General features: G+C 48.6%; 1 protein-coding gene across 2 annotated transcripts; it reads right to left on the bottom strand.

Moving 5' to 3' along the window:
• GPR20 (G protein-coupled receptor 20) lies at window positions 1-25553 on the bottom strand. 2 transcript variants are annotated; one of them, XM_076332134.1, is made up of 2 exons: window positions 25492-25553; window positions 1-1352 (listed from the first exon to the last, which is right to left on the bottom strand). In XM_076332134.1, exon 2 carries the CDS (start codon window positions 1329-1331, stop codon window positions 270-272), a length of 1062 nt encoding a protein of 353 aa, XP_076188249.1. In that variant the 5' UTR covers window positions 1332-1352; window positions 25492-25553; the 3' UTR covers window positions 1-269. The 2 variants fall into 2 exon arrangements, with proteins under 2 accessions (XP_076188249.1, XP_076188250.1); XM_076332135.1 differs by lacking the exon at window positions 25492-25553 and adding an exon at window positions 14338-14397.

Below are 25553 nucleotides of genomic sequence, written 5' to 3'. Positions count from 1 at the left end.
TTTGTTGCTAGCAAAATGTCTGTATTAAAATACAAAGAAAACTTTCCTGTTGGGAACAGTAATTAATAGACTCTCTTTTGTATTGGTACTAAGAGCACTGCAAGTTCCACTTTCCAAACAGACCACAATGTTCTTGAGGAATGAATTCCACCACTGTCATTCTGAACCTCAGCCTAAAAACCAAAGAGGTCAAAGACAATAGTACCATGCATCCTAGCAATATTCCAGCATTACACTGGCTTACTGCAGTGTGTCCCATCAGATGTGGGTTATATCTGGACGCTGTTTGGTGATGGCAAACTCACAGGGCTTCCTATTGTGTTTGAGAAGGCGATGATTGCATTGGAGCCCTTGGTGTTCTTGTTCATACCCAGGATGTCCACACTGGTTTGCGCTGGCTCAGTTTTCCTGAAGATGTTTTTCATAGTTGACTGAAAGTTATTGGTGACAAAGCAGTAGACAATGGGGTCCATGCAGCTGTTGAGGCTACTCAGAGTCACTGTCACATGGTAGACGAGGAGGCTGACATCATGGGGCATGTCTGGGTTGATGGAGATTGCTACCTGTCGCACGTGAAAAGGAGTGAAGCAGATCATGAAGATGATGAGGACGGTGGTAAGGAGTTGCACAGCCCTCATTCTCCTCTCCCGACTCTGGTGCATGAGGCTGGGCTTGGACAGAGCACACATAATCCTTGTGGTGAAGAAGATGATTATGATGAGGGGGAAGAAGTACTCGCAGACCATCAGGAGCAGAATCTTGGAGAGGCAGCATGCAGCAAACTGTATTGCCATAGTCAGGATGGAGAAAGTCACCACAGTGGCAAAGATCCAAATGAAGACGCAGATCCCCTTGGCACAGGTGGGGTTCCTCCATTTACGTGAGGCCTCCACCTGTACAATTGCCAGATAGCGGTCAACGCAGATGCACGTCAAGAAAAGGATGCTGCAGTACATGTTAACAAAGTAGCCAAAGATATGAACCAAGGAACAATTCAGGCAGTCCCCTGCACTATAGAACATGATGATCCGGACAGGCAAGGAAAAGCCCACCAAGAGATCAGTAACAATCAAGTTGATGGTGTAAATAACAGAAGTGGTTTTTGTCTTGGTACGGAAGCAGAAGACATACAGTGCCAAGCTGTTCAGCACAACACCCACCAGGAAAATGATGGCATTGACTACCATCAGGGCAATCCACAGGCTGTAAAATTCTGTGTACAATTCTTTGTCGGGATGGATGAACTTGGAGAACAAGTAGATGCTGGAGTTGGGTTGCTGGGTGGAGTTGATAGGGTCAAGGGCTGGCAGTTGGGTGGAGGAGGTTGGCATGGTCACTGACTTCCCAGTGATCTGGAAGAAAAGAAACAGAGTTATATTGATGGGTATGTCAGCATTCCTTAGGGCTCAAAATATTGTCACCTAAGAACATTTTAACCAACATATTTGTACATCTTCAGTAGTTATAAATATTGCTGTACTCTCTGAGTGCCTCATCTGTCAATATGGGATTACTAATAATCGCTAGGACAATACCTGGGTTTATGATTACTATCTTCCAGTGGTTCTAGGTGCATGTTTTGGAGAAGACACACAATCCCCACTTCAAATTTCTCTTCCTCTGCCCTGTGCAAAAGTGATTTTAAGGCCTGAGCAAGAACAGAGAAGTGAACTATGCCAAGGGAGCAAAGGAGAAGGGAAAGTCGGGGGACCTACACATGGTCATGTTTGAGCCAGCCATGTGGCAAATGGCCCAGAGAAATAGACGGGGTTGCTGAGTCCAAGCAGGGTGCATTGATGCTCATGGAGGTCACAGGCCATTTTCTGCTGTGACAGGGATGGTCAGGCCAATATGCGGCTCCTACCAAGTCTTGTTTCCTGAACATGGCGCTTATTCTTTTGAGTCCTTCCTCCATTGGAGCTGCTTCTTCCTGACTGGAGGCTGTTCCTGCCCTGCCATGGGAGCAGGATAGTGCTGGCAGCCAGAAGACATTTGCCCAATGTATTGGCACAGCCATAGCCCCAGCATCTGACTCCTAAAATGTCACATCCCTTCCCTTGGCCAGGTGATCCCATTAGAGAATTACATGCAGCAGCATTTTCAGGAACTGTAAGATTTTCCTAAAGTCAAAGGATGGCTGAATTTTCCAGGAAAGCACAAGCAGGTTGTGTGGCATCTTCTAGAGATCTGCACTCACAGCAACAGCAGCCAGGAGATTTCAAACGAAGGGCGTCAGTCGCTACTCCTGCCAGGGTTTGACAGTTTAATTTGCAAATCATTCCTGACTTACACACTATTTTAAACTGATTTGTATATTAAAAAGATAAAAAAAAAGCCCAATATATACAGAGACTTGGCTGGTTTCAATAAAAATAAATGGTTGAAAAATGTCTGGAATATCTCAAAGCAGCTTAGCAGGACTTTGAGGTTAAAAAAATCAGCTTGAATCAGCAGAGAATGATGCTGAAAGACTTGAGTTATGAGGGTTTGAAATCTCTGCTACCAAGGAGCCAAGTGTGTAAGGGCTAGGAGACAAGGAGCTGCAAACACATCTTCCAGTGCTCACAGGAACCACAGTGTGCCTGGGCTGCGTCTCAATGAGGAAGGCTTGAATTGCTAAGGGGGTCTGGATATCCAGCTCCCCCATGCATGCCCCATCCTCTGGCAGTTGGCTTTCTACCTGCACTAATCCTTTTTGCTGCTTATGGGGATTGGGAGGATGGACTGAAGGTGTCACATTGCCTGTGAGATGCTCCAAGCTGTTGGTGGCCATGTAGAAAGCAGAGGAGAAAGCTACCTAGGTCAGAAGGCTTCGAGTGAAAAGTGGATCCTCAGGAGAGTTTCTGCTGGCCAAAAGCAAATGTTTTGCAGGGGCAGTCCTAGCTGGGTCCAGAGAGCATCACAGCAACTCTGAGCCTGCCTGACAAGTGCCAAAGCCTTTTCCTGCCCAGCCACTAAAAGCTTGCTTATTGGGCTAATGAACTACAAATCCCTGCTAGCCGTAACTCTCAAGCTTTTGAACTCCTCCACACCTCCTGACAAAAGCAGAAGGCTTCCAGCTCTCTGAAGTAAAGAGCTGGGGAACGGAGATTTAGGAGAAGAGATTCCCAATTCTCTGTGCATTTGCTGGACACAGCACTCTTGATGTGTCTCACCAGTGCTGAGCAGAGGGGAAGGATCACCTCCCTTGACCTGCTGGCAATGATACTCCTAAGGCAACCCAGGAGGCTGTTGGCCTTCTTTTTCACAAAGGTGCATCGCTGGCTCATGTGCAACTTGGCATCTACCAGGACCCCCAAGTCCTCTGCAAAGCCGCTTTCCAGCTGTTTGGCCTCAGGCTGTACTGGTGCATTCCTCCCATCCTGGTAAAGCCTCTGCCGGACCCTCTCCTGTCCTTCAACATTCCTCTGAACAGAGTGCTCCCAAAATGGACACCTCACCAGTGATGAATTGATGGAGGTAATAACTCCCCTCCATCTGCTGACCACGAACCTCCTAATGTGGCATAGTATGTACTTTGCCCTGTCTGCAATGAGTGCACACTGCTTGCTGGTTCTTTTTCAGCCTAAGATCCATCATAACACCCATGCCCTTTTCAGTAGAGCAGTTCCTAGCCTGTACTGGTGAATAAGGTCATAGGATATGGCGAGGCAGGCTTCTGTGGAGGACTGAGTGACCAAAGTGTGAGTGCTTTCCTGCCTCTTCTCACTTTGGAGAGGGCTGGGAATGAAGTATGTTTGGTAAATGGTCAACATTCAAGATCAAGGGTCCTCATGGGATGCTACAGTCTAGTTGTGGTTAGTCTGTATTTTTCCTTCAAGCCAGGTGAGCACAAAGCAGAACATTCGTTGGGCAAAAGCAGAGATTAGGACTGAGAATTTAGAAGACTTGGTGTGAAGTTCCCTCTGGAAATTCTTGGAGAAGTGGCTTTGCATCATGGTGGAGCTTAGGTCTGTTGGCCTAGAGTCTGGTGATTGCTCTAGTTTCTTCTTGCCTCTCATCTATGGAAGTGGTGTGAAAGAAAAATATGGTTTTTAATATCCTTGAACTTGGAAGGATATTTATAATGAAATGGCAATTTGTTCTGTTTAGGTAGCCACTCAAGCCCAAGTAGTTGGATTGTCCATTGGAATGGCTGGATCTCAACCATAAAGCCCTCCTGAGGTCAAACCCAGTGCCAGATTATGCTGCAGGACTGAAATCCAGAGCCTGGGGTCAGACCACCTGTAATGTCCCAAAGAACTGCTGGACAAAGAGGAGCAATCCTAACTTCTGTCCACTTTCGCACTTAGGCCATCTCCAGCAGCAACCAGACGTTGGAACATCTTGTGTTTCAGGAATGACCAGATTACCTCATCCTGCACCGAACTCTGGCGGCAGCCAAAGTAGCACACATTCACATTATTTTGTCTGGGGCTGGTTGAGCCTGCAGACTCCTGGAGGAGGGTCTTGTCTCTCTACATCTTGTCAGTGAATAATAGGAAAAACTGGACCCAAGACTGGTTGAAGGTAGTGGAGTAGCGAAGTCTGGCACCTGAGAAAGATGCATGGGGAGGATGCAGAACGCTGGCCCATTTTCTAATGATTTTCTAATATTCTCACCATCTGATCTTCTCTGTTTGTTTGTTTCACTCAAAAAATTACAAAACCAAACTGAAATGAGCAGATGCCTGGATCTGCTCCCAGATTTCTCTTTGCAGATGCTGTCAAGAGGAGCACTGCGGAAGCCACTGCACCAGTGCAAACCAAGAAATAAAGACTTTGTTGCCCCTGGAGTGCAGCGTGAGCTTGTATATCTGTGTTCATACAGATAGTTGAGCAAGGGAGAAGACAAAATCCCCCATCCCACCCCTTAGCATGCACTAGAGTGTATTGAGTTGTGTATGCATTTGTCTTACTGTAATTCTAAGGCACTGGCCATTTGCTCTGATTTTACATCTTGTTAGTAGCTTGTCTTCTCTGGGACATTTTTCTTCAGTCTCAGATCCTTTATCAGTCTCTGATCCTTAATCACCTGATATTAATCTTAACATTTTTCCTTTCCTGCCTCAGTGAAACTTTAACTCAAAATGCATTCAAATGTTCCTCATCCTCACAATGCTATTGAGGTATGTAGGGCACTTTACAGACTAATAGAAAAGGACCCCCTGTGAGTACTGTCCATACACAGAAATTAAAATCATCAGCATATACAGTGTGATGGCTTACATAGTCACCTCTTCCCCTGAGCCCCATGGGCAGTGAAATAAACTCCAGATATAGTAAACAGCTAAAAAACAAGTAACATTTTTTTTTGCCAAATTGAACATGCAGTGGAGGAGCTGAATTAGAGTTTCTGTCTCTTCCCACTCCATCGCTGCCCTGTCTGAACTCAAAATCCAAGCATCTACATGAAACAAATTTAAGTAATTCTGAAGATTTCCTCACTGACAGGCTGTGGAAAAGCTGCTTCTTGGGCTGCAGTGGGAAAAGTCTTCCTCTAATCAAATTGTTACTGATGGATGTTTGGGTGAATGGCCTTTTCCTTTCTTTGTGGGACTGCCCTCATCTCATGGCTCACAATCAGAAGGGAGCTGGACTGGCAAAGCGATAGCATTCCTCTGAGTGCTTTTAATGAGATGGAGCTGGACCAAACCCCTGGTTAGCAGCTACTAAGTATTTTTCCGTTGCGGGTCTCCAAGCACTTGACAAAGGTACGTTGCCCCATTTTGCAGCAGGCTGAACAAGGCACAGGATGGCAACGTGACCTCACAGCTGAGGAAAAGCAAACATTTCCAAAGATTTCCAATTCTGCTCCCCCCTGCCCCCCAGTCAAAAAATTACACCAATCAGGTCTCTCTCTCTACCATCAGAAATACTCATGCAGGTGTTAAAGTGAGTCAGTTCAGCTACCCATCACCACGGAGTGGTGGCATATAGCAGTCAGTGGGGGCTGTGGCTAATACATGAGAAGCTTTGCAGCCTCTGCAAACCTTTATTTTGCCATGTTTTGCGCTATTTATTGCTTGCAGCTATGGCATGAACTCATGCAGAGCTACAAGAACCACAATCACCTTTGCTTACAGAATAAATAGCCCCTGTGCTAACCCCTTTCCTAAAATCTTCAAAGAGTTGGGAGCTCAGCCTTCTTCATGCCTAATTCCGCTCTCAGCCCCCCAGATTTCCATGCAATCCCTGTTTCTTGGAGCTGGCAGTCTGCAGAGCCCAAGATGGGTAAACATGCATCCTTCTGAGTGCTCTGACTGCGCCAGTTGGCCTATGCTGTTATATTATACCTCTCAGGCTGGATTTTGTCTGTCTGGCTGTGAGACTGTGGGTAGCATTTCCATAAAAGTACAGCAGGCATCTGGGTAGAAATGGGATAAGGGGAGGGACGGAGACTGGAGGTTGACCTGGTTTCCCTTGTTCTGATAAAGGTCCTTGCTCAGCACTGCGAGAGGGGGACTTGCTCTGAAATACTTTCTCATTGTTGCGTGACACAACCGATTCCATCGTTCTTGGGCCAAATAGGAAACAGATGGTCGCTGTGCTGAAACCAGGTCCTGCAGCGTCTTCCCTCACTCGCTCGCTGCTTGGCATCACACTTGTTCATTTAGCATGGGCAGCTCATTGCTACATCTGCCCCAGGAGGATATCCTTGACCATCCTGTGTTTCTTTCCACCCAACTTTTAGCTCAGTGTCAGCCTCACCCTCCACTTGCTGAAGTCAATGGGGATTGCTTCCTTGACCCGGGGGAATTTTGGATCTGGCTCAGCAATTCAAGTAATAGGATACAAAAGAAAAGGCATGTCAGGCAACTGAGCTTTGTCCTAACCACTCTCCAAAAGGGTTATTTATTGGTGTGTCCAGATAGGATCTCTGCATGCAAACCCAGAGACAGAGAATAAGAGAGCCATGCACTGGGATCAGAAAGGTGAAAAGGGCATTAACAAGTGAGAGTGAGTGCTATTTAGTATAAAAAGCTTCGGCTTTTCTCATCTCCCTGTCCTGAATCAGAACATCTGACATGGCAACCTGGCTCCTCTATCATCCCCCCTGTCTCTGTTACCCTGTCCTGCCTGCTAGTGTTACTCTTCTGCCTGGGATGGCAGCAGCATGTGTTTAGTTTTGCAGCCTTTCCGTGTTTAAAGTTCCCTGGGTGATTTATCATCATATTTATAAATGAAGGGTTAAACTCACTCTCTTTCAGTTTAAATTGTATGATTCTCCTTCTGGCAAGCTCTCACTCAACTCTGGCTGAAACTGGCCAAATATGGTGTTTTTGTGCATGTCGAGGACCTTGCCCTATATGTGGTAGAGCTTGTTCTGTGTGCCTCATGCTCAGCCTGGGGAGGTTGGGTTTGCTGACAGTGGGAACTGAGGGAGAAAGGGAGAGAAAGGGAATGAATCCAGCTGCTGAAAGGGAAAAGCTGGTGCCCATCTAGCCCTCAGGCTGTGAGAAGGGAGCTAATGTCCGGAGGAGAAAGATCCCACCCTGAAGCAGAAATGGGACTATTCTCGGGGCGGGGAAGATCCCATATTTGCGGGCATCGGATCTCTGCTCTCACTTGATTCCTAGGCATTGATGTCTCCTAGAAGCCTCCAGGTCTGAGGGTGGCTGGACAGAGTGTGTGAAACACTTGACTGCTGGGGAATTGCAGTTGGAAATGGTCAAACCCAGACCAGAGTTGGATTATTCCTTCCCATCTGACGCTGTGGAAATAGAAGGTGCTTTGGAGACACAAAACACGTAGTTCCGTGAGTGTCAGATTAAATGACACCTGCTTTCTTACGGTTTCATGTCTTGCAGTGGCTTGCAGGGCTGGATAAATGCTTTGCCCTGGTTGAGATGCTTATTATAACTTTTTCCCATGTGGACACTTGGCTGCCTTAATGAGCACTCACAATCCAGCTCTTCCCTTGGCTCCGACACTTGTTTGACTTTCTCCTCTCTTTGCTACCTAATTTCCTGAATATTGAGGTGATCTTTCCTTTCTGCCAAATTTTGGTTGAATTTAGCCAACGGATTGAAAAACATTAGGAGGACAGAGGAAATCAGAGCTGACAAACACATAAATAGTCACTCAGCACAATCCTTGTTTTTTCTAAGCTGAACCTGCAAGGAGTTTGCTAGCACTCTCCACCACACATCCTTTAATTTACTCCCTGCAAATTCACAGTTGCTTTGGCATTGAAACACTGCAAACAGGGTTGGATGACTTCGTTGCAAAGGGAGAGCATTGTCTGCCTCTCATTCTTTGCCTGAAGTGAAATAATTTCAGATTTACACCAAATCATATCCTCTTCATGGAGAACCAGCCTGGGGATAGATGATAGCTGATTGCCTGGTATATGCACTGGTCAGACATGGCATGTTTGCCCGTGTGCAGTGAAGAGTGTGATGGCCAGCAACTCCTACCTTGTCCAACGGTTTGAATGGTCATGTGCTGAATTACAGCCTTTGCCTGGAAGGGGAAAGGTGTGAACTCACTTTGCACGACAGCGAGAGGGATTAACACCCCCTTACTGACTTTTTGGATGTCCAGTCCCAGGCATGGCCAGGGCCTGTCTCCTTCAAGCCATTTAAGCAATCACGGCCTAAGGATGTGTGGAGGCTAATGCAATGTTGGTCGTTGGGCTCGTGTTGCTGATGGGCTGTTGAGCCATTTGCCTCCTGCCTGATGTGCCCAGTTAGCCTATGTGGTCATTCATCTCCAAGGCCCTGCTGTGGATGGGCAATGGGTATTGCTGTGAGTTCTCATCTGAGCTCCAACCACCCTGCTGTGTTCAATGCTGTGTGTGCACACGGGTGGAACCCACGCTCCCCAGCAAGCCTATGGCCAGAATCAGATCTTACGTGAGTGAGGGACCCAGCTGCCTGGTTTGGTTTGGAACAAGCAATAGCCTGTGGGTGCCCAAGCAATGATTTAGTCCAACAGGTCATCCTAGGCCATGAGGGATCACTGCCAGTTAGAAGAGGGAGAGCACAGCTCTCCGAACTACATTCCTCTTCTTCACGGAGCAAAGTGACCCAGATGGGAGGGAGGCCACTCGGCTTGGCTCAGATGCCCACTCTTTGCATCCAGGCTTGAACTTGCTGCTTGAAACCAGGTGACAGATCACCAGTCCTGGACCCCCCAGATACAATCTATTTAAAAGTTGGAAAGATCTGCATGGTCATCCCCCAGCCCTGTCCTGAGCATGCATTGAAAATACGGAAGCTCCCAAAGATACACAGAGCAGGAAATTCATGTGCTGGCAGATTTCTTATGAGCTTATATACCTCCTCTATGCCCATTTGCAGCAGTAATGCCTCAGCCTTTGAACAAAGGAGCCCAGATGTACAGGTACAAGCAAAGAACTGGGATTGTACATACATTGCCTCTCCAGACCCACAAAAGTGCACCCAGCAGTGGTGGGCACCCAGAGGTCCTTCAGCACATCTCTGATGAGGCTTTTTAGTACTGGTCACCTTAGAAGTGCTAATAAAGGCTTTATACCTCCACTTGCTTGTTTATACCACACTATATAGAAAAGTCCCTCCTGAAACATTTAGATGTCTACAATGCCTTATTGATACCGTTGCATTTTTCATGTCCCTCTTTCTGCATTACCAGATCTTGGCCTTGGAGTGACAGAAATATTAAGTGTCTTGGTGAATGCTCTGTAAATCATGCTGTTAGCATTTAAAAGACCAATATCTCATAGCCTGTCAGGGCTAGCATCAAGTGCCATCTGTCACGAGGGAGCATGGAGTGACATCTCTGCAGTAGATGCTGTGTATTTCTAGCTCTGATACTGTAAGAGAAATCAGAGCATGACTTCCTGCACATATCCCTCTCTGTCCTTTGTGGACCAGTATAATGTGAGGGGAAAGCACATATTTTTGGGGAAATTTTTTTCCAAGAGGGTTTCAATTTTTTTTAAAAAGCTAAATTTGGAAAGAAACATGTGGATTTGGAGTTTTATAGGTCCAGCCAGGAGAGATGGATTTGTGCCTGTCTTCTTGGGAGGTTGTAACAGTACAAGAGAAATGTGTTTGATTTTATTGGGATTACAGTAATCCATCTAGCATTTCAAGGGTGCCTGGGACAAAGTGCTAGAAATGTCAGTTTGGCATAAAAGCTGTTGTGGCTGTGTACAAGGAGAACCCTGCAGTGAAAATTACCATATAGGCACATACAGGAACTTCACAGGCAAGTGCAAAAGCATTGCAGGAGATTAAACTGAGCAACTTCTGGCCTGTGCATTGCTGCTTGCTTTTGAAAAGGAAATTTTTAATTGCAGATTTAGCAATCTTTGAGCACTTTTCCCTCATTCTGCCTTCAGCTGCCTGCTTGCTCTGTCCCTTGGCAAGAAGCCTGAGAAGGACAGTGCGGGAAGAGCAGCAGCAGAGTGTTGTTGAGGAATACCTGGGGTCCTGCATGGCCCAGGGATGAGGCAATGCTCACACCCCAGGGAGCACAGGGAATGGCGGTGAAACAAATGTAGGTAGGGACAAAGGGGCGATGCAGCGGGGAGAGGGGTCAGGTGTGCCATGAGCAGCAGACCAGCCTGCCATGGATGCAGCTCTGCAGCCCAGCGGAGTTGTGCTGCTCTCTTGGCTGCAGGGAGAAACTGAGGCACAGAGCTATGCCTGGGCTTGGCCCCGGGAATGCAGAGAGATGGGAGACCTGGTCAGGGAGCAGACTTTTTTTTGAGGCATCCCAGGATTGATACCCAGACCTCAACCCTTTGGGAGACTGGTATCTGTGGTTTCCTTTGCTAGGCACATAGGACACTATGCTGTACAGACAGACCCCACAGTGCCTTCAGGGTTTTGGATTAACCGGGTTAACCTGAGAAAACTTTGAGCTGTTGGTGAGTGTGTTGCTATGAAAGCAGGGAGCATTTCTGAAGGGACCTGGTTAAGGACCTTGGAAAGGATTTGTTTCTCCCTAGACTGACCCAGCAAGCAGATTCAGAGAAAGAAAACAGTATCTTTCCTAGAGCTGAGCTCACACCCTGCTGCATGGCCAAACAGAGGTAAAACATCCCCAGTTGCAACTGACCGTGTGCCAGGCAGTGCACCATCTCCTCTCCTGGCTTCCAAAACCTCCCTGAACGCATTTCCCCAAACTTTAATTATGCCTGGGAATACACAGATACAAAAAAGGCATCACCCCACTCCTCACAAGAGCTGGCATAGTACTTTTCAATGGGGGAAAGCCAGTACCTTCACACACTTTTCATCACCCCCCATCTCCTCGGGAAACAAGCAAATATCACGGCACTGCCCCAAAACCCAAAAGCAGAGAAGCAGAGGAAGCCCCTCACAGCCCCTCGCAGTCACCGGTGCAGCCTGGGTCTCCAGGTCAGGCACCTCCTGATGAACTTCCACAACCGCCACATGGTGAGAGCCAGGGGCTTCCTGAGCTGCTCTTCCATGTGTTTGGCACAGGACCCTCTCCACTGCCATCTCTGCCAGGGCTCCCTGCTGCAATAGCCACACTTTCCACTCCAGACTTGGGGTCTGGTCTCCAGCAATTCCCTCCTAGCCCCCCGCTGTCACCTCTCCGATCCCATGCCCCCCCTTTCTCTCTGACCAATATCCCAAAGCATTCACTGCAACTGTCCCTGCAGTGTATTCCTCCATAATGGACTGACTTACCTCTGGCCTGATCTTCCTTCTATGTTAGAGGAGCTGCTGGTAAGAAAATTTCCTCGTGGACCTGAATGCTATCACCCCAGGAAAGAGACATCTGTTCCTTCAAGCAGAACAACTGGAGTGACTACAGAATATGAAGAAATGCCTAATCTCTCTCTCGTGCTCTCTCTCTCTCCCCCTCTCTTCTAAATATAGCCTTGCAACTAATGGGAAAAAATACACACTACCAAAAAAAAAAAAATTCCACTTGTCTTTAGCGTTCAGAATTTCTCCCCAAACATCTGGCTCCTTGCCCTAAATCTCTCTGAAATTTATAAAGTGCTGGAAACACTAAAGAGGGCTCCAGCTTTCCTCACGGTGCTAATGCCTGAACATCTCTAGTAAACTGAAACTGATGTTGCTGCCCCGCTCTTGTCCTCTCCCCGGGTCAATTTTCCTGTGTTTCTGTGGGAACAAAATCTCCTTGCTGAGAACTCGCCAGCTCAAGGCCACCACAATGCCACCGAGCCACCACTGTGTGACATGAGGAAAATACCTCTTTTTTCATCTTCCTGATATGAACTGGGATTAGACAGAAGCATGCCTGGCAGTTGCAGGAAGGTGCTGGACCAAATGCCACAAAGTCTGTGACATGCTTTGAACCAACCCAGCTGTCCAGACCCCGAGAAGAAACCTGGCACAGGAAGACAAAGGGTGACCCTGCACACTTTGGTGACGCTCTGGCTGCAGTCCTTTGGGACAGGGGTTAATAAGGTCTGTCCAAGGACTGGGCTGAAGTGACTGAGCGTAGATGAATTGAGGGTGGAAATAGAGAGTCTGAGGTTCCACCGAGAAGCCCCCCAACATGTTCCTCCATCCTCACACAGCCCTTCCCTACTGGTAGTAGAGCCATTGTGGGTATCAGGTCCCTCTCAGAGTGGGGATTTAAGTATCCCTTCACCTTTGGCTGCATGAGAAGAGATTGAGATTGGGCAAAGCATAACAAACTATCCAATTGTTGAGAGGGGTTCAAAGGACATGGCTAGATCAGCTTTCAAGATGTCTTTGCTGACCAATGCTGTAAGGACTCAAATCTCCCAAATCCCCCAAAGTCCCACCTCATGATGGGATACTTCCTGCTCTAAATTGGGTACCAAAAAAGCCATCTTTTGTGGGGCTTGCATAGATGTTCTCTCCAGGAGGGTTTACAGTAGCTTTAGAGGTCCCTTCTGGGAAAAAAGGCAGAAAAAAATAAAGTGAGCAGTTGTATCAAATTTAATTGTTTAGAAGGACAGGGAGGATGGATGCTGGATTTTAGTGTCAGCCCTGGACTGCTCTTTTCCCTCACCCTTTAGATAAAGAAAACTCTGGTGCCAATGCAATAAACACGCAGGATATGGCCCGTCACAACACGACAGGATCAACTGAGAGGCATTGAATTCCAGGTCAAGAGGCCAAATCCATAAATAGAGGAGAGGTAAACTCCACACATGCATGTCTCACTGGAGCACAAACAGTAGCTATGGTTATTAGAGAAGGTTGACCTCATTTTCTGGAATTAGTTCTTCACCCTTGGATCTTTCCCAGGAAGACCGAGCTGATCTTTTTTGTCTAGTTATTTTATTGATTTTCTATTTTGAGTTTCCTCACATTGAGGGGCAGATTCTTTCCCCAATTTCAGGAACATCCTCCTTGACTTTATGTGCCCCCTGATCCAGGCATCCAGCCTTTCACAACTGACCTCCAGCTCAGGCACGTGCCTGGGCTCTCGTCTGCTTTTCACTTCCTTATGACTTGGAAAGCAAGTGTGATTGGAAGGCCTCCACGAGTCCTGTCTGAGTAATAATCTTGCCTTCACTTCCTTCCATCTTGGGAGTTGAACAGGGGGAAGAACAAAAGAGAAGAAACCAACCTATAGTCCAATGCTGGGCAGGGCGGATGAACTTGGACTCTATCATTCTTATTGCCTATGGTGGCAAATGTTTAAGTTTTCCCCCAGCCTGTCAACAAAACTTTTGTTCTTAGGGAATAGCTCTCTGGAGTTACAAATGAAAGACTGAAAGAAAGAGGAGACTTTTCTCCAGGATGAGATATTGGTACCTATGCTCTGTTCACCTGCTCTGAGGCTGCCCAGCCCTTCCTATGCGAGGACTGGCTTGGTTTTGCGCTTCTGCATGATGCATGTGAGCTTTGTTCCCATCCCTGTGCACAGGATAACGAGTGCCCTGCACTCCCCCACTATCCCAGCCTCTCCCTCCTTGCTGGATTTAGAGCTAGACTTGGAGTGGCAACAGCTGCAAAGTTTCAAGTTGTGCCTGAGATAGTGCAGAGCATGCCATATTGGGAAGCAGATGCTGCTGTTAAGGTGGAGAAGGCACATCCGGGCTCAGGGCCACGCTTTGTCCCAGACGCGGTTCCCACACTTGACTTCAGGAGGAGTTGCAACCGTGGCTGATGAATGCAGAGCTTCTATCATCTCTTGATTTTCAGCCATTTATCACCCTCCCAGAGGGAGGGGGAAAGGAAGAAAAAAAAGTGAAGCTTTAGTAAGTGGAAAATTTTCAAGCTTGTTCGCTGAATATGCAACAGTATTAAATATTGCAGTGAATGTCTTGAGATTGTAGGCGGAAGAAGGTATTGACTCAGCTGAAATTAGCACATAGGAGAAGGAATAATAGTTAGGGCGGGGAAGGGTGCTACTGGCCCATGATAATTGCTAGCAATCCCTTACCTGTGCTATGTAAAATAGGGGTGGGACAGGGCTCTGTTTAAAAGTCTTCTGTGGCACAGAGCAGCAAAGCAGGAGGCCAGACAGCTCTGAAGGAGGTTGTCAGAAGTCTGATATCACACACCACCCTGAGGAGATGTCTTCTCAGTTTTTGTCAGGGGAAGGGTATACTTCTCCAGTCCTATTCAAAAATCATAGAATCATAGAATGGTTTGGGTTGGAAGGGACCTCTAAAGGTCATCTAGTCCAACCCCCCTGCCATGGGCAGGGACATTTTCAACTAGATCAGGTTGCTCAGAGCCCCGTCCAACCTGACCTTGAATGTTTCCAGGGATGGGGCATCCACCACCTCTCTGGGCAGCCTGGGCCAGTGCTTCACCACCCTCAGCGTAAAAAATGTCTTCCTTATATCTAGTCTGAATCTACCCTCTTTTAGTTTAAAACCATTACCCCTTGTCTTATTGCTACAGGCCCTGGTAAAAAGTCTGTCCCCATCTTTCTTATAAGCCCTCTTTAAGTACTGAAAGGCCACAATAAGGTCTCCCCAGAGCCTTCTCTTCTCCAGGCTGAACAACCCCAACTCTCTCAGCCTTTCTTCATAGGAGAGGTGTTCCATCCCCCTGATCATTTTTGTGGCCCTAAAAAGGGGAGTTGAGTGTCCTTTCGTCCCCTGCTGCAGGAGAAAAGATTGAGATGGGGCACAGTGTAACAAACTATTGCACTGCTGAGATGGGCTTAAGGCACATGGCTGGATCAGCTTTCAAGATGTCTCTGTTGACCAACTCCGTGAAGGACTCAAACCAGAATTTGGTGTCTGAACATACCTGCTTATTTTTTAGGAAGTTGTATTTAGGCTCTGTTATACAGAACAGATTCTCAGAAATGAATTCTCTTCTTCAGTGGCAGAGGAGAGCTTCTACCCAAGAAGATCTTGGACCCAAACCCGATGGAATCAGAGGTCAGAAAGTTGAGGAGCCTTCACCTATGGTCATGACTGCATGGAGGACACCGAAGGGTGGGATCCTCGCTACATGGAGGACACCGAAGGGTGGGATCTTCACTGAGCTCTCTGGGAAACCTTTTTTATCAGCTACTTCAGAGAAAGTGAACTCACATGCCCATAGGCCATCTCCATTGAACATTCTCCCGTTTTTCCTCCAATAAACGTGTTTCTGAGACATTTTTCCTGCTGTCTTGCTCCTGCACCAGGAAGCAGGAGAACCAAAAGGGGAAATGGGAGCAAGTAATGCCCAGAGTCACAACCACCACACACAAACACGAGCCTGTCTTCAGAAGACTGCTTGCAGGGGAGGTTGCCCAGCTGATGTAGCTGCAGGCTTGATGGAGAGGCAACAGTAGATGGGCTCTGCTCCCTGCCAGGTGAGTAAACCCTTTGCCATGGCAGATAAAGTTAATGGCATGGAGGAGAGTCTACATCTGTTTTACCCTGCCCAACTACTCTTTCCTTCTAGTAAATCTGCCCCAGAAGATCTCCAGGCCCTAATAAACGCTGGGAAACATTCATGTATGTCCCTATGATATGCACTGCCCATGAGCCCTAAATACTTGATTCTCTACAGTCTCCAGGGCTATTGTGAGATGCTGTGAATTAGATTCAGAATTGACCCAGAGAACTGGGTAGGTTCTCACAGATGAACCAAGGGTGGAGAAGTTGCTGCCACCCTCCAGGAGTCACCTTTTACAAAGGATAACTGCCAGGAAAGCACCACATGGCATTTGGTTTAGGGGGAAATCTGCGGACACTGAGACTCCCCAAATGTGTAGGAGTTTCCCTCCTTGCAAAGGGGTTTGTGCTTCAATCCCATCACACTTCCTTATCGTTAATGAGCAGGACGTACATTGCCTTCCCCTGGAAGGAAAGCCTTGGACAGCAGTGTGGGAATGTTGTCAAAGGACAAGGAACAAAACACCGGCTTCTGTCCCAGCCCTGCTGCAGACCATAATGGAACAGAGCAGGGATGTGGCAGGTGCTGCCTGATGGATGGAATCACCTGCCCTAACTTTTACAGCCCCCTGCCAACAGTGAGGAGAGCGGGGAGAAGCTGATATTTGGTAGGAACCACTTGTAGCTATTCTGATTTTGTGGAGCTGAGAAGGGCCAGGGAAAGCCCCTGACTCCTTGTCCTACATCCAGCTTGGGTCCTGCTCGTGCTGTGGGTGGCAATCTCCTTGCCAGTGAGGCACAAGGGTGGGAGGGCTTGTGGACAGGCATGGAAAGGAGCTCAAGGGCTGGATTTGACCCTGCAGAACTCCATTTACTCAAGCTGAGTCAAAATTGGTCCCTGCAGGGATGCTGGAATTCAGGTGGGTGCAGCAACCCTGTGGCAGAGAGAGAGGCTTGGGTGGCCACAACAGGGTCTGCAGAGAAAAGGGAGTTCACAACGGGCTGGGGGTTGCTCGTTGTCCCTCACTCAGTCCTGCTCCACCACCAGCGCAGGAAGGGGCTTCAGCTGCTGGGCTATTGAGAGGTCATTCTCTGCTGTTCTCATAGTGATCCAGGCCTGCCATGCTGGGACGTCTGGGAGATCAGAGACTCCTTTGGGATCTGAACCCTGAAACATTCATGATGGCTATGCCTAAGGAGGTAGCTGGAGGGGCTGTAAAGAAAGATCAGAGCCCTCTGCAGTGAGCCCTAGGCAGAATCTGTGTCCCTCTCCTGCAATGCCAGGGAAGAAACACCAAAGAGGCAAAGAAACATGAGCTGCTTCTGCCTGGAGAAGGAGGGCTTGGACCACTGCCCCTGGTCATGTTCAACACCCCCAGGGCTGATTGCCTGACTTTCAGCATGGGCAACAGAGGCTGTGGCAAGCCATAAAATATGGTCCAGCTGCCGCTGTAATGGCATCTCAGCAGGGCCCAGAGGCAGCTGCACCTACCTGACATAAGAAGCTCAGTAGAGAGCAGTCAGTGTCCCCTGCCAACTGCTTGAGATTACAGGCGTTTCCCAGTGCTCCCTGAGCTGTCGCTCACTGTCCTCAGAGGACTGCAAAGGGCAGAGGCCACCATTAGCGTGTGGCCCTGCCTCTGAACAGGCTTCCCATCTGCGTGTTTATACAAGGAGGGAGATCAGACAGTCTTCATATGGGGGCCTCTGCTGATGGGATACAGCCGTGATTTGTCTGTTTGATGAGGAACAGGGAAAGACAAGTGGTTCCCAAATGATGGTCATGGCTCCTGTTGGGTGAGTCAGACACGGGGGAGAAAGTGAGCAAGAGCCAGTTTCCTGCCTGCCTGCTGCATATTTGTGAATTGACTTTTCTGACCATTGCCTCCCCCTCCATTTCTCTCTTCAGGCCATGGCATTTTTGCTGATGGACCTGCTGAGCTGAAAGAAAAATGAAGATGTCTGCAGGGCACGAAGAGCAAGCTGCTCCTTTGGGCGACCCTAAGGTCTCTCCCAGGTGACTGGTTTGGAGTACATCGGTCCTGCCTTTCTCCAGTTCTTGCATGACAAGGGGTGTGAAGTTGGATGTGCCCTGTCCTGGTATAAATGTACCCTGTGGGGGTGAGTCAGGATCCCTCTCTCCGTCCCGGTCTGCCCAGTTCACCACAGCTCTCATGAGGTTTCTGACAAGGTTCCTCAGTCAAGGCACCACCAAATAAGCCACAGAGACCCTTTGGCCACCCAACAAGGCATGTCGTGCCTTGGCTGCCCCTTGTGATCCAACCCACGTCGGGATCCCTTGCAGGGTCCTGCTCTGACCTTTCTGGCCCCCCAACCCAGCTCTGGCCAGCAACCGCCTCTTGTTCTTTTCTTGATATTTTTTCAAAATTTCAGGAGCTAATTGCCAAGGACACAATGTCCAGTGTCACAACCTCACCATGGAGCTCTCCCCATTCCCAGCGAAGTATTTCCTGCCAGATTTGTTTGTCACTGGGCACGCAGGGACACTGGTGCTTGGAGGGGAAAACTACGCAGGCAGCCAAGGCTTTGGCATCATTTGGGCACCCGTGCCCCGGGAGGTCAGAGCCGGGTAGAGCGGCTCTTGCCCAGCTCTGACTCGAGGGCTGCAAAGCAGGAATTGGCAGGACGCTTGGTGTGGCTGCACTGGGATGTGGCTCAAGGGTGGTCAAGAGAGCCCCCAGGCAGCTCTCAGCACTCTACCCTTGCGTTTGGGGAGGTGGGAAGCACAGCGTGGCAGGGCTGAGCCAGAAAACCTTTAACGCAAGGTGCGCTGTGCCCTGTGAGGCTGCAGAGGACAGAAGGGGCATTCACAAACACATGGCAAGGAAGTGGTGGGGACCTTAGGGGAGCAGTCTGGTACCTCCACCTGCTCTGATTTAGCAGTGAGCACAGACCTGGTAAGGGGCAGCGGGGTGCTTCCAGGGCCGTCTGTTCAATGGCCAGTGTCCTGTACAAGCAGCCTAGCCCGGGAAAAAGGATGCCTGCAACTCAGAAAATATGGTCATTGGACCCACGCTCCTCAAACGGCTTTAGAGAAAGGCATTCCCTCCCTGCTCTCTCTCTGCAAATATGCTGATCCTCCTCTGCCGTCCCCTTTGTTCGCCTGGTTTGTAGAGATTGCGAACGGCTCAGGGCAGGGCTGTCTTCTGTTAGATATGCACAGAGCTCGGTGATGCTCTGATCTGGAACAGGGCAGCATAAATCTGATGGATTGTAGTAGGAAATGCCACAGTGATGAAAAACCCTATAGGAACAGGAAGAAGAGAAAGGGCCCCATTTGGAAAAAAAAAAACCCAACAACAACAACAAAACCTCTGCTGCTGCCTGGTTACAAGTGATTCCTAAAATTGCTGCCTCTGAAAGAGGCTGGTACATTTGCTGATTTTTTTTTTTTGCCTGTTATTTTGGAGGGGGTGTTTTCCTTTGTGTTTTCAGCTGTTTGGAATTACAGCTCCTCTCCCTGCAGGCGGTCCCTGCTCCCGCAGCGAGCTCTGTGCAAGGGGCCTCATCGGGGACAAAAAGCCACTTTCTGGGGAGGTGCCTCAGTTTCCCAATCATTGAAATGACCCCTCTAAGCACAAGGTGCAGACATGCCCTGGGAAGTTTTCGGGAAGGGAAGGAGGAAATAATACGTGTGATTTAAAGGGGGTTCTTACTGGAAATCACAGTGCCAGTACAATCAATTTTCTCTTAAAGACAAATGGATGGGCAGCAGAATCCAGCAGGCACTGTTTGTGGTGGTGGTGGGTTTTGCTACAGGATCGTGGACCCTTTTGTCTCTCACATGGGGCAGAGGGAACCTGCTGTGGACCTAAGTCAGGTGGAAACATGCCGGTTCAGAAATCCTGGGGGATATTTTCTCTGCCTGGGATGAGGTTATGGACAGGAACAGATTGTCACTGCTGGTTATCAAGGAGGCTTTGAACTCATTGAGGTGTGGGCAATGGATAGCATGATGGAAGGAAGACCAAGGCCCTACTCCAGTTTGTGTTTATGGCCTCAAAGCAAATTTTTTATCAGGAGCAAAAGCTCAGCCTGCCACTGCTGAATCATTCCTCACCATAACTTCATCTTGTTACCGATAGCTTCAGTCTTTGTTATGTTAGGTGCTGCAAGGTGCTATTTGACATGCCCTTTGCTTTGTTGGAGGGATTTTTTTCTACAAAAGCACTATTAGATGTAATAAATAGTGTTAAATGGGCTAATAAAAGGGGCATGTGTTTCTGCCTTGGAAAAGGTCCAAACCAAAGCAGTGGGAATGAGCTGAGGTCCAGCAAACATGACCCACTGGAAAGACCAGCAGAACTGGGCTTGTTTAGTCTAGAGAGGAGATGACTGAAGGCAGACCTGATAACAGGTCTAGAGATGTCTGCGGCAGCTTCCCTGGGAATGGTGCAAGGCGGGTTCATCTTGCAGGGCTTAGTTCTGTAAGGTGTTGTACACTAATGTACAGGTGTATACTAAATGACCAGCCCAGTTCCCGGTGGTCCCAGTGTAGAGACCTCCTTTGGGTCAGAGGAATCCCATTGCTCGTGTCTCCTAGGGCAAGGATGTGTGATCAGCATCCCTGCCCTCTGTAACACAGTTAGAGCCACAGCAGCAGCTAGGGCAGCCGGAGGATCCCCCCATGGTGCTAGAGCCGCAGGTTAATCCCATGGCTGTAACACAACCTAAGTGGCACCTCTTTTTGGGCAAATTCTGCTGGCTTCTTTAAAGCAAAAATCCAGCCTGCTGGGGTTGCTAAACTGGGCTCTGCTTCTTTGGGTGTCTTTCCATTTTCCAAGAAAAATAAACCGCAGGCTCTGTATTTTTAGATATGCCATCTGATCACAGCTAGTCATATATCAGTCCCAATACTGTGAGTCAAGATGCTGAGCTCCACTGCTGAACTCCCTTGGGCAAGAACTAGTGGCTTGAGCCATCCTGAGTGTTTCAATAAATCAGTGCATTTAAAATAATCATGCACTTTCCTAGGTAAGCTGCTCATGAGGAATCATACCATTGGGATTTATTACTGCTAGTGTCTTAGTAGCTCTGATTCTCTGGGTGAACTTAATACTGTCGTGAGTGGGAGATGAACAGCCCTGGTATGAGACAGACCTAATCTAGGCAGGGGCCAGAGGCAGCACGTCTCCCCTTCCTTTCCTGCTCCTGCCAGTGACTCTGATTCCTGACGTCTGCCCCTTGCTATTTCAGTCCTGGGTATCCTCCGAGGCGGCTGCCCGTCGGAGTGAACTTTATGGCAGTTTCACACAACAGTGGGACGTGACAATCGTCTCTCTTTGTGCTGCTGACCTGAATCTGCGTGGCTGAGACAGGGGTGGGAAATGCCTATGCACTACTCCCAACATTGCCAAAAGCCTTTGTGGGTGGTGGGAGAAGGGGTGGCTTGGGGGCGGCATGTTTCCCTGGGCTGTGCCTTGTGCAATCCTGCCCTGTGCAACCCTGCTCCACAACTCAGGCCTGGACCCATTCGGAAAGTATCTGCTCAACCTGCCTTGCACAACAGTGCACAAATGTGGGGTTATTGGTGTATTATAAATCTCTGTCCCTCACTGGCTTGCTCCAGCCCTCACAAGTTTGTCTCTCTAACACCACTGCAGCCTGGAGACAATTTTCTGTGCATTTGATCAAAGCAGCAGGAAGCCTTGAGGCTGGTGTGTGAAAAATGGGCTGCCTTGTTCCTGAAAGTTTATTTGCTGAGCTACTTCATCACTCTAATGACAATCAATTTATCTGCATAATTGGTAGCTGGAGACAGTGTAACACAGCTTGGCAGCCTGGATATTTCTCAGAGATGTATTGCTTGGCATATTCAGCCAAGGCAAAAGGAGCCAGCCTGGCTGCTGGGGGACTGCGACTCTGTGAGTGCCAAGAAGGTAAATCCGGCACAACAACCCAGCTTTCTCTCCCCATCCTTCCAGAAGAGGACCCTCAGGGTGAGGATGAAATTGCACCCGGCAAAATGTCCCGCTAATAAGCCCGCTAATGCGTTGTCCTCCCTGCTGAGATGGGTAATGACAAGTCAGGCTGTGCCAGTTATAGGGGAAGGCGTGCTCCGCGTGTTCAGTTTGCACTGCCTGTCGACCGGCTCCTGGAGAGCGGGCAGACCAGCAAGACAGTGCTCCTACACCCCACAGAGCAGAGGGTCTGGTTGCACAGTACTGGCTCTGTGTGGTAGGCCTGTGCCCACCACTCTGCCATGTAAGCTGTCCACCAGCAAGCTCCTGTCCTCTGCACCTGAATGCTAGAAACGCCTTTTTCATGTCATACAAGAAGCTGGTCGCCCTGCTGAGCCTGCCTCAGTGTCCTCTCCTGCTGTGCCCAGGTACCCAGTTTTCTACGTCCTTCTAGGTACCCACTTTACTATGTCCTTCTGGATTCGTCACTCTGAGAGCACCCTGGTGGGTTACGAACGCCTGCCATGGTCTTTGTGTGAGTCCGCGTGCTCAGAGCTCAGTGCTGTTTCCTCTGCGGCGAACGAGCTACTCTAATGTATGTCTTTGCAGCTGTTTGTGGCTCTGGATAAAACAGAATTTCAGCAAACCTCCGCAGCATCCCCAACCTCAGCCATGAGGCCAAAGCCTACTTGTGATAGCTTCACTACGGGGCAGCTCCCCAAAGAGACCCAAATCCATCTCTCCAGGTGTCCCATAGGGAGGGCTGATAACCTCAGTGCATGCAAGGATGGGGAGCTGTCTGCTGGACCACAACACCAGGAGCCATACACCATGTTTGTTAGCCTCAGGGGCATTTCCCAGAGCCCCATCTTTTTGGCAGGTATTGGCAGAGAAGGTGTCTGGAGCCATGAAGAGGAGGGGACATTTGACAGTAAATCTTTTTCCACCAATGTGGAAGAAGTCATCCTTTCTGTTGTGTGATAATGGCTCTAGTGGTGCTTTTGAAGCTGTGATAGATGAGATGCACATCTTTTATGGATTATGCATAAGAGGTAATAAAGAATTCAGTTCCTCTGAGTCTATACACTAATGGCGTATTGATCCCAGCAAATATCATGCTGAGACTGAACAGCAGCATCCGTGGTTAGTGTCATCCTGATGGGTGACATCATTTCTTTGGGTGTCACAGCCAGCTCAGCCTAGTCCCATCTGACCCATACAGCTTTACTGATCCACTTTGCTCTGGCCCTGGGCTACACTTTTCTATTCCCCTGATTCACCCTTCACCTCAGCACAACTACTTCTGTCTCTGGACTTTGTCATGCTTAGCCGGACCCTGCTGTGACTCTCTAGGATTTACTGGATGGCAAGTGTCTCTCTGCTAAGCCGTGAATAGGATTTGCTTAGCTATCCTTAATCAGTCGTTTTGAGCGGGAGCAAAACCTACAGCTAAAAGCTACAAATTAAAATACAAATATGAAAACTGGAAGAGAGGTAAAAGAGAGAGCAAGAAGGGATGGCAGGGACAATATTTACAGAAAGCTGCTTGCTAAGAAGCAGCAAATCCTCAGAAGGGGCTGTAGACTTTACCTTAGATGTCACAGGAGGTTCGCTAACATGCACATTTAGGTAATAAATTGTCTCACCTCCCCCTAAACCTCGCAACTGGGCATTTATAGAAACCTGCTATAACAGTCTATGGTGCAAAGGAAAGTCCAAACAATGCGCACTTTGTGTGTTTGTTAGAGCGTTACTCCCATGGGGGATTTTTGGCTTCCACTTTAAAAAGGGCTCAGGAATTTGGATGTCTCTGTTTTTAGATGCCAGGACTCACATCTCCTTAAAGGGTGAGGTTTCTCTGAATGTGCTGAGCACCTGCCTGCTAAACATCCCTGTTTACATGTCTCCAGCCTGTTAAAATGCAGACAGCCAAAATCCCATCGCCCTTCTGACAAGGTGGAGTGCAGGACTTGGTCATCCCCCCTGAAAGGGGACATAAGGGCAGGACAGCCCACATCCCTGTGGGAACCACATCATCCCCAGGGCACTACACACGTAAGGGGGAGCAGAGCTGTGGCGGTCTTGTACGTGCGTGTAGTGGGATTTATTGCTGTGTTCAGCAGCCTCCCCCGTTCTGCTTGCTTCAGGAGAACGTGCTGTGAAAGATGTTTCATGTACAATTCCTTCCTTGGCCTTTGCCTCCTTCTTCAAAACGGGGCAAGGAAGACATTTAGGGTGATTTTGGAGCCTTTACGCTCTGCAGGGATGGAAGAAATAGCTCCCTGTCTGTATTTTATCTCAATGCACTGGGGAGATAGGGAAGGAGGTTCAAGCAGAGTTAAGCAAAATGTGCTGAAATCGATTGATTAATAAAGTAGCTGCTTGATTTCACTGCTAAGTTGCCATGTGTCCTTGTAAGAAAGGAGGGAGCAGAAGGAAATTTGCTTTCCAGCTGTGGGTTGGCAGAGATTTCTGTGCACAAAGGAGATGATAGAAAAGTTTCTTAGTAAAGAGGTTTCCATCAACAGCAGGATTCTGCCCTCACTTGTGCCAGTAGATGCTATAACATGGAGGTGGTAGGCATTTCTGCCTCCTTTTTTCCATGGCTGCCCAGCTTTCTTCTGCTGAGGGAGGGATTCACAGAGTGAGCTGAGATGCAGCATTGCGTCTAATCATGGGCAAAAGAGGCATTTGCCCCAGTGGTTTTCAATTGGGACTCACACGCACGTAGTAGGGATTAAACTTGTATGCTCACTCTCTTTTATTTCTGAATGGGGGAGTTTTAGCTTTGCTGAAGGAGCTGCCATTTCAGGAAAAGGGCTGGCTTTTTGCTGAAGAAGAGAAATTGGCCCTGGCATATGAGAAATGTTAGAAGAAAAGGCACCTCACGTTACCAAAACACAGCTGAAATGAGTCTGAAGAGCTGCATTGCCAATTCATCACACTCTGCCACTGAGTGTAGTTTGTGTAAACGACAGGAGATGCTCTCTATATGATATACTGTGGCCGGACATGTCTCAGCTGGCAGCAACTTGCCAATGGAGCTAGCGGGGCCATTCATCCCTCTCACCCACCCCAGCTCTGGCCCGGTCACTTCCCCCACCCACACAGCACCCAAAGTAAGGACATTTCCATACCGTTTCTCTGGGGAAAGTTTTCTGCTTCCTAACCCTATATTATAAAGTTCATTTTGAGCCCTCTCAGACCACTTTTTCACGGCCTGAGTCTAAAAGCTTTGTGTCTAGCCCTGCATCTCTATACAGGGACACTTGCAGGATGCGTATGTGTATATGTACCTGGACTTGACAGAGGTAATCGCTGTATGAAGGTATACCAGAAACACTCAATTTTTCATACAGAATTCCTCAGACAGCGCTGCCTGCAGCCTGCTTGATACGTAGAGACCTGTGTGTCCCCACATGCACATTGCTGACTGAGATAATGGACCAACACAAATATACTTTGGCATTCAAATAGACCAGTTCAGTATCTAGAAACACCCACATTTCCCTCGATGAGACATTCTCTTCCTTTGCACCAGCCCTAAACTCCCCGACCCTCCTCTACCCTTGCAGGGCCTGGTGTAGGAGACCCTCCTCTCCAGTGCTGTTCCCACCTGTGTGGAGCCAAACTGCATCCAAACCCACATGCTTCGCTCTCGACCCGGCTTGCGAGGACTCCCATCCCCGTCTGCATGCCTCCAAACTCTCAGCCCAGCCAGGTCTGGAGCACGCTGCCTTCCCGAGCTGCAGCTGGTGAAGCTCCCTTCCTCTCCCCCCTCGCTGCCTGCCCGCCTCTCCCAGCCCGAAGCATGCCGCAGCCAGTACTTACACAGCCTGAATGAGAAAGTTCAGCTGCTGATCCCTGAGGCCGTTCCCAGATTCCTCGACCGA

Source organism: Aptenodytes patagonicus, chromosome 2 (assembly GCF_965638725.1).
Source record: "Aptenodytes patagonicus chromosome 2, bAptPat1.pri.cur, whole genome shotgun sequence".
Taxonomy (NCBI): Eukaryota; Metazoa; Chordata; class Aves; order Sphenisciformes; family Spheniscidae; genus Aptenodytes; species Aptenodytes patagonicus.
The sequence above is the reverse complement of the archived record's forward strand: the minus strand, read 5'-3'. Positions and strand labels throughout refer to the sequence as shown.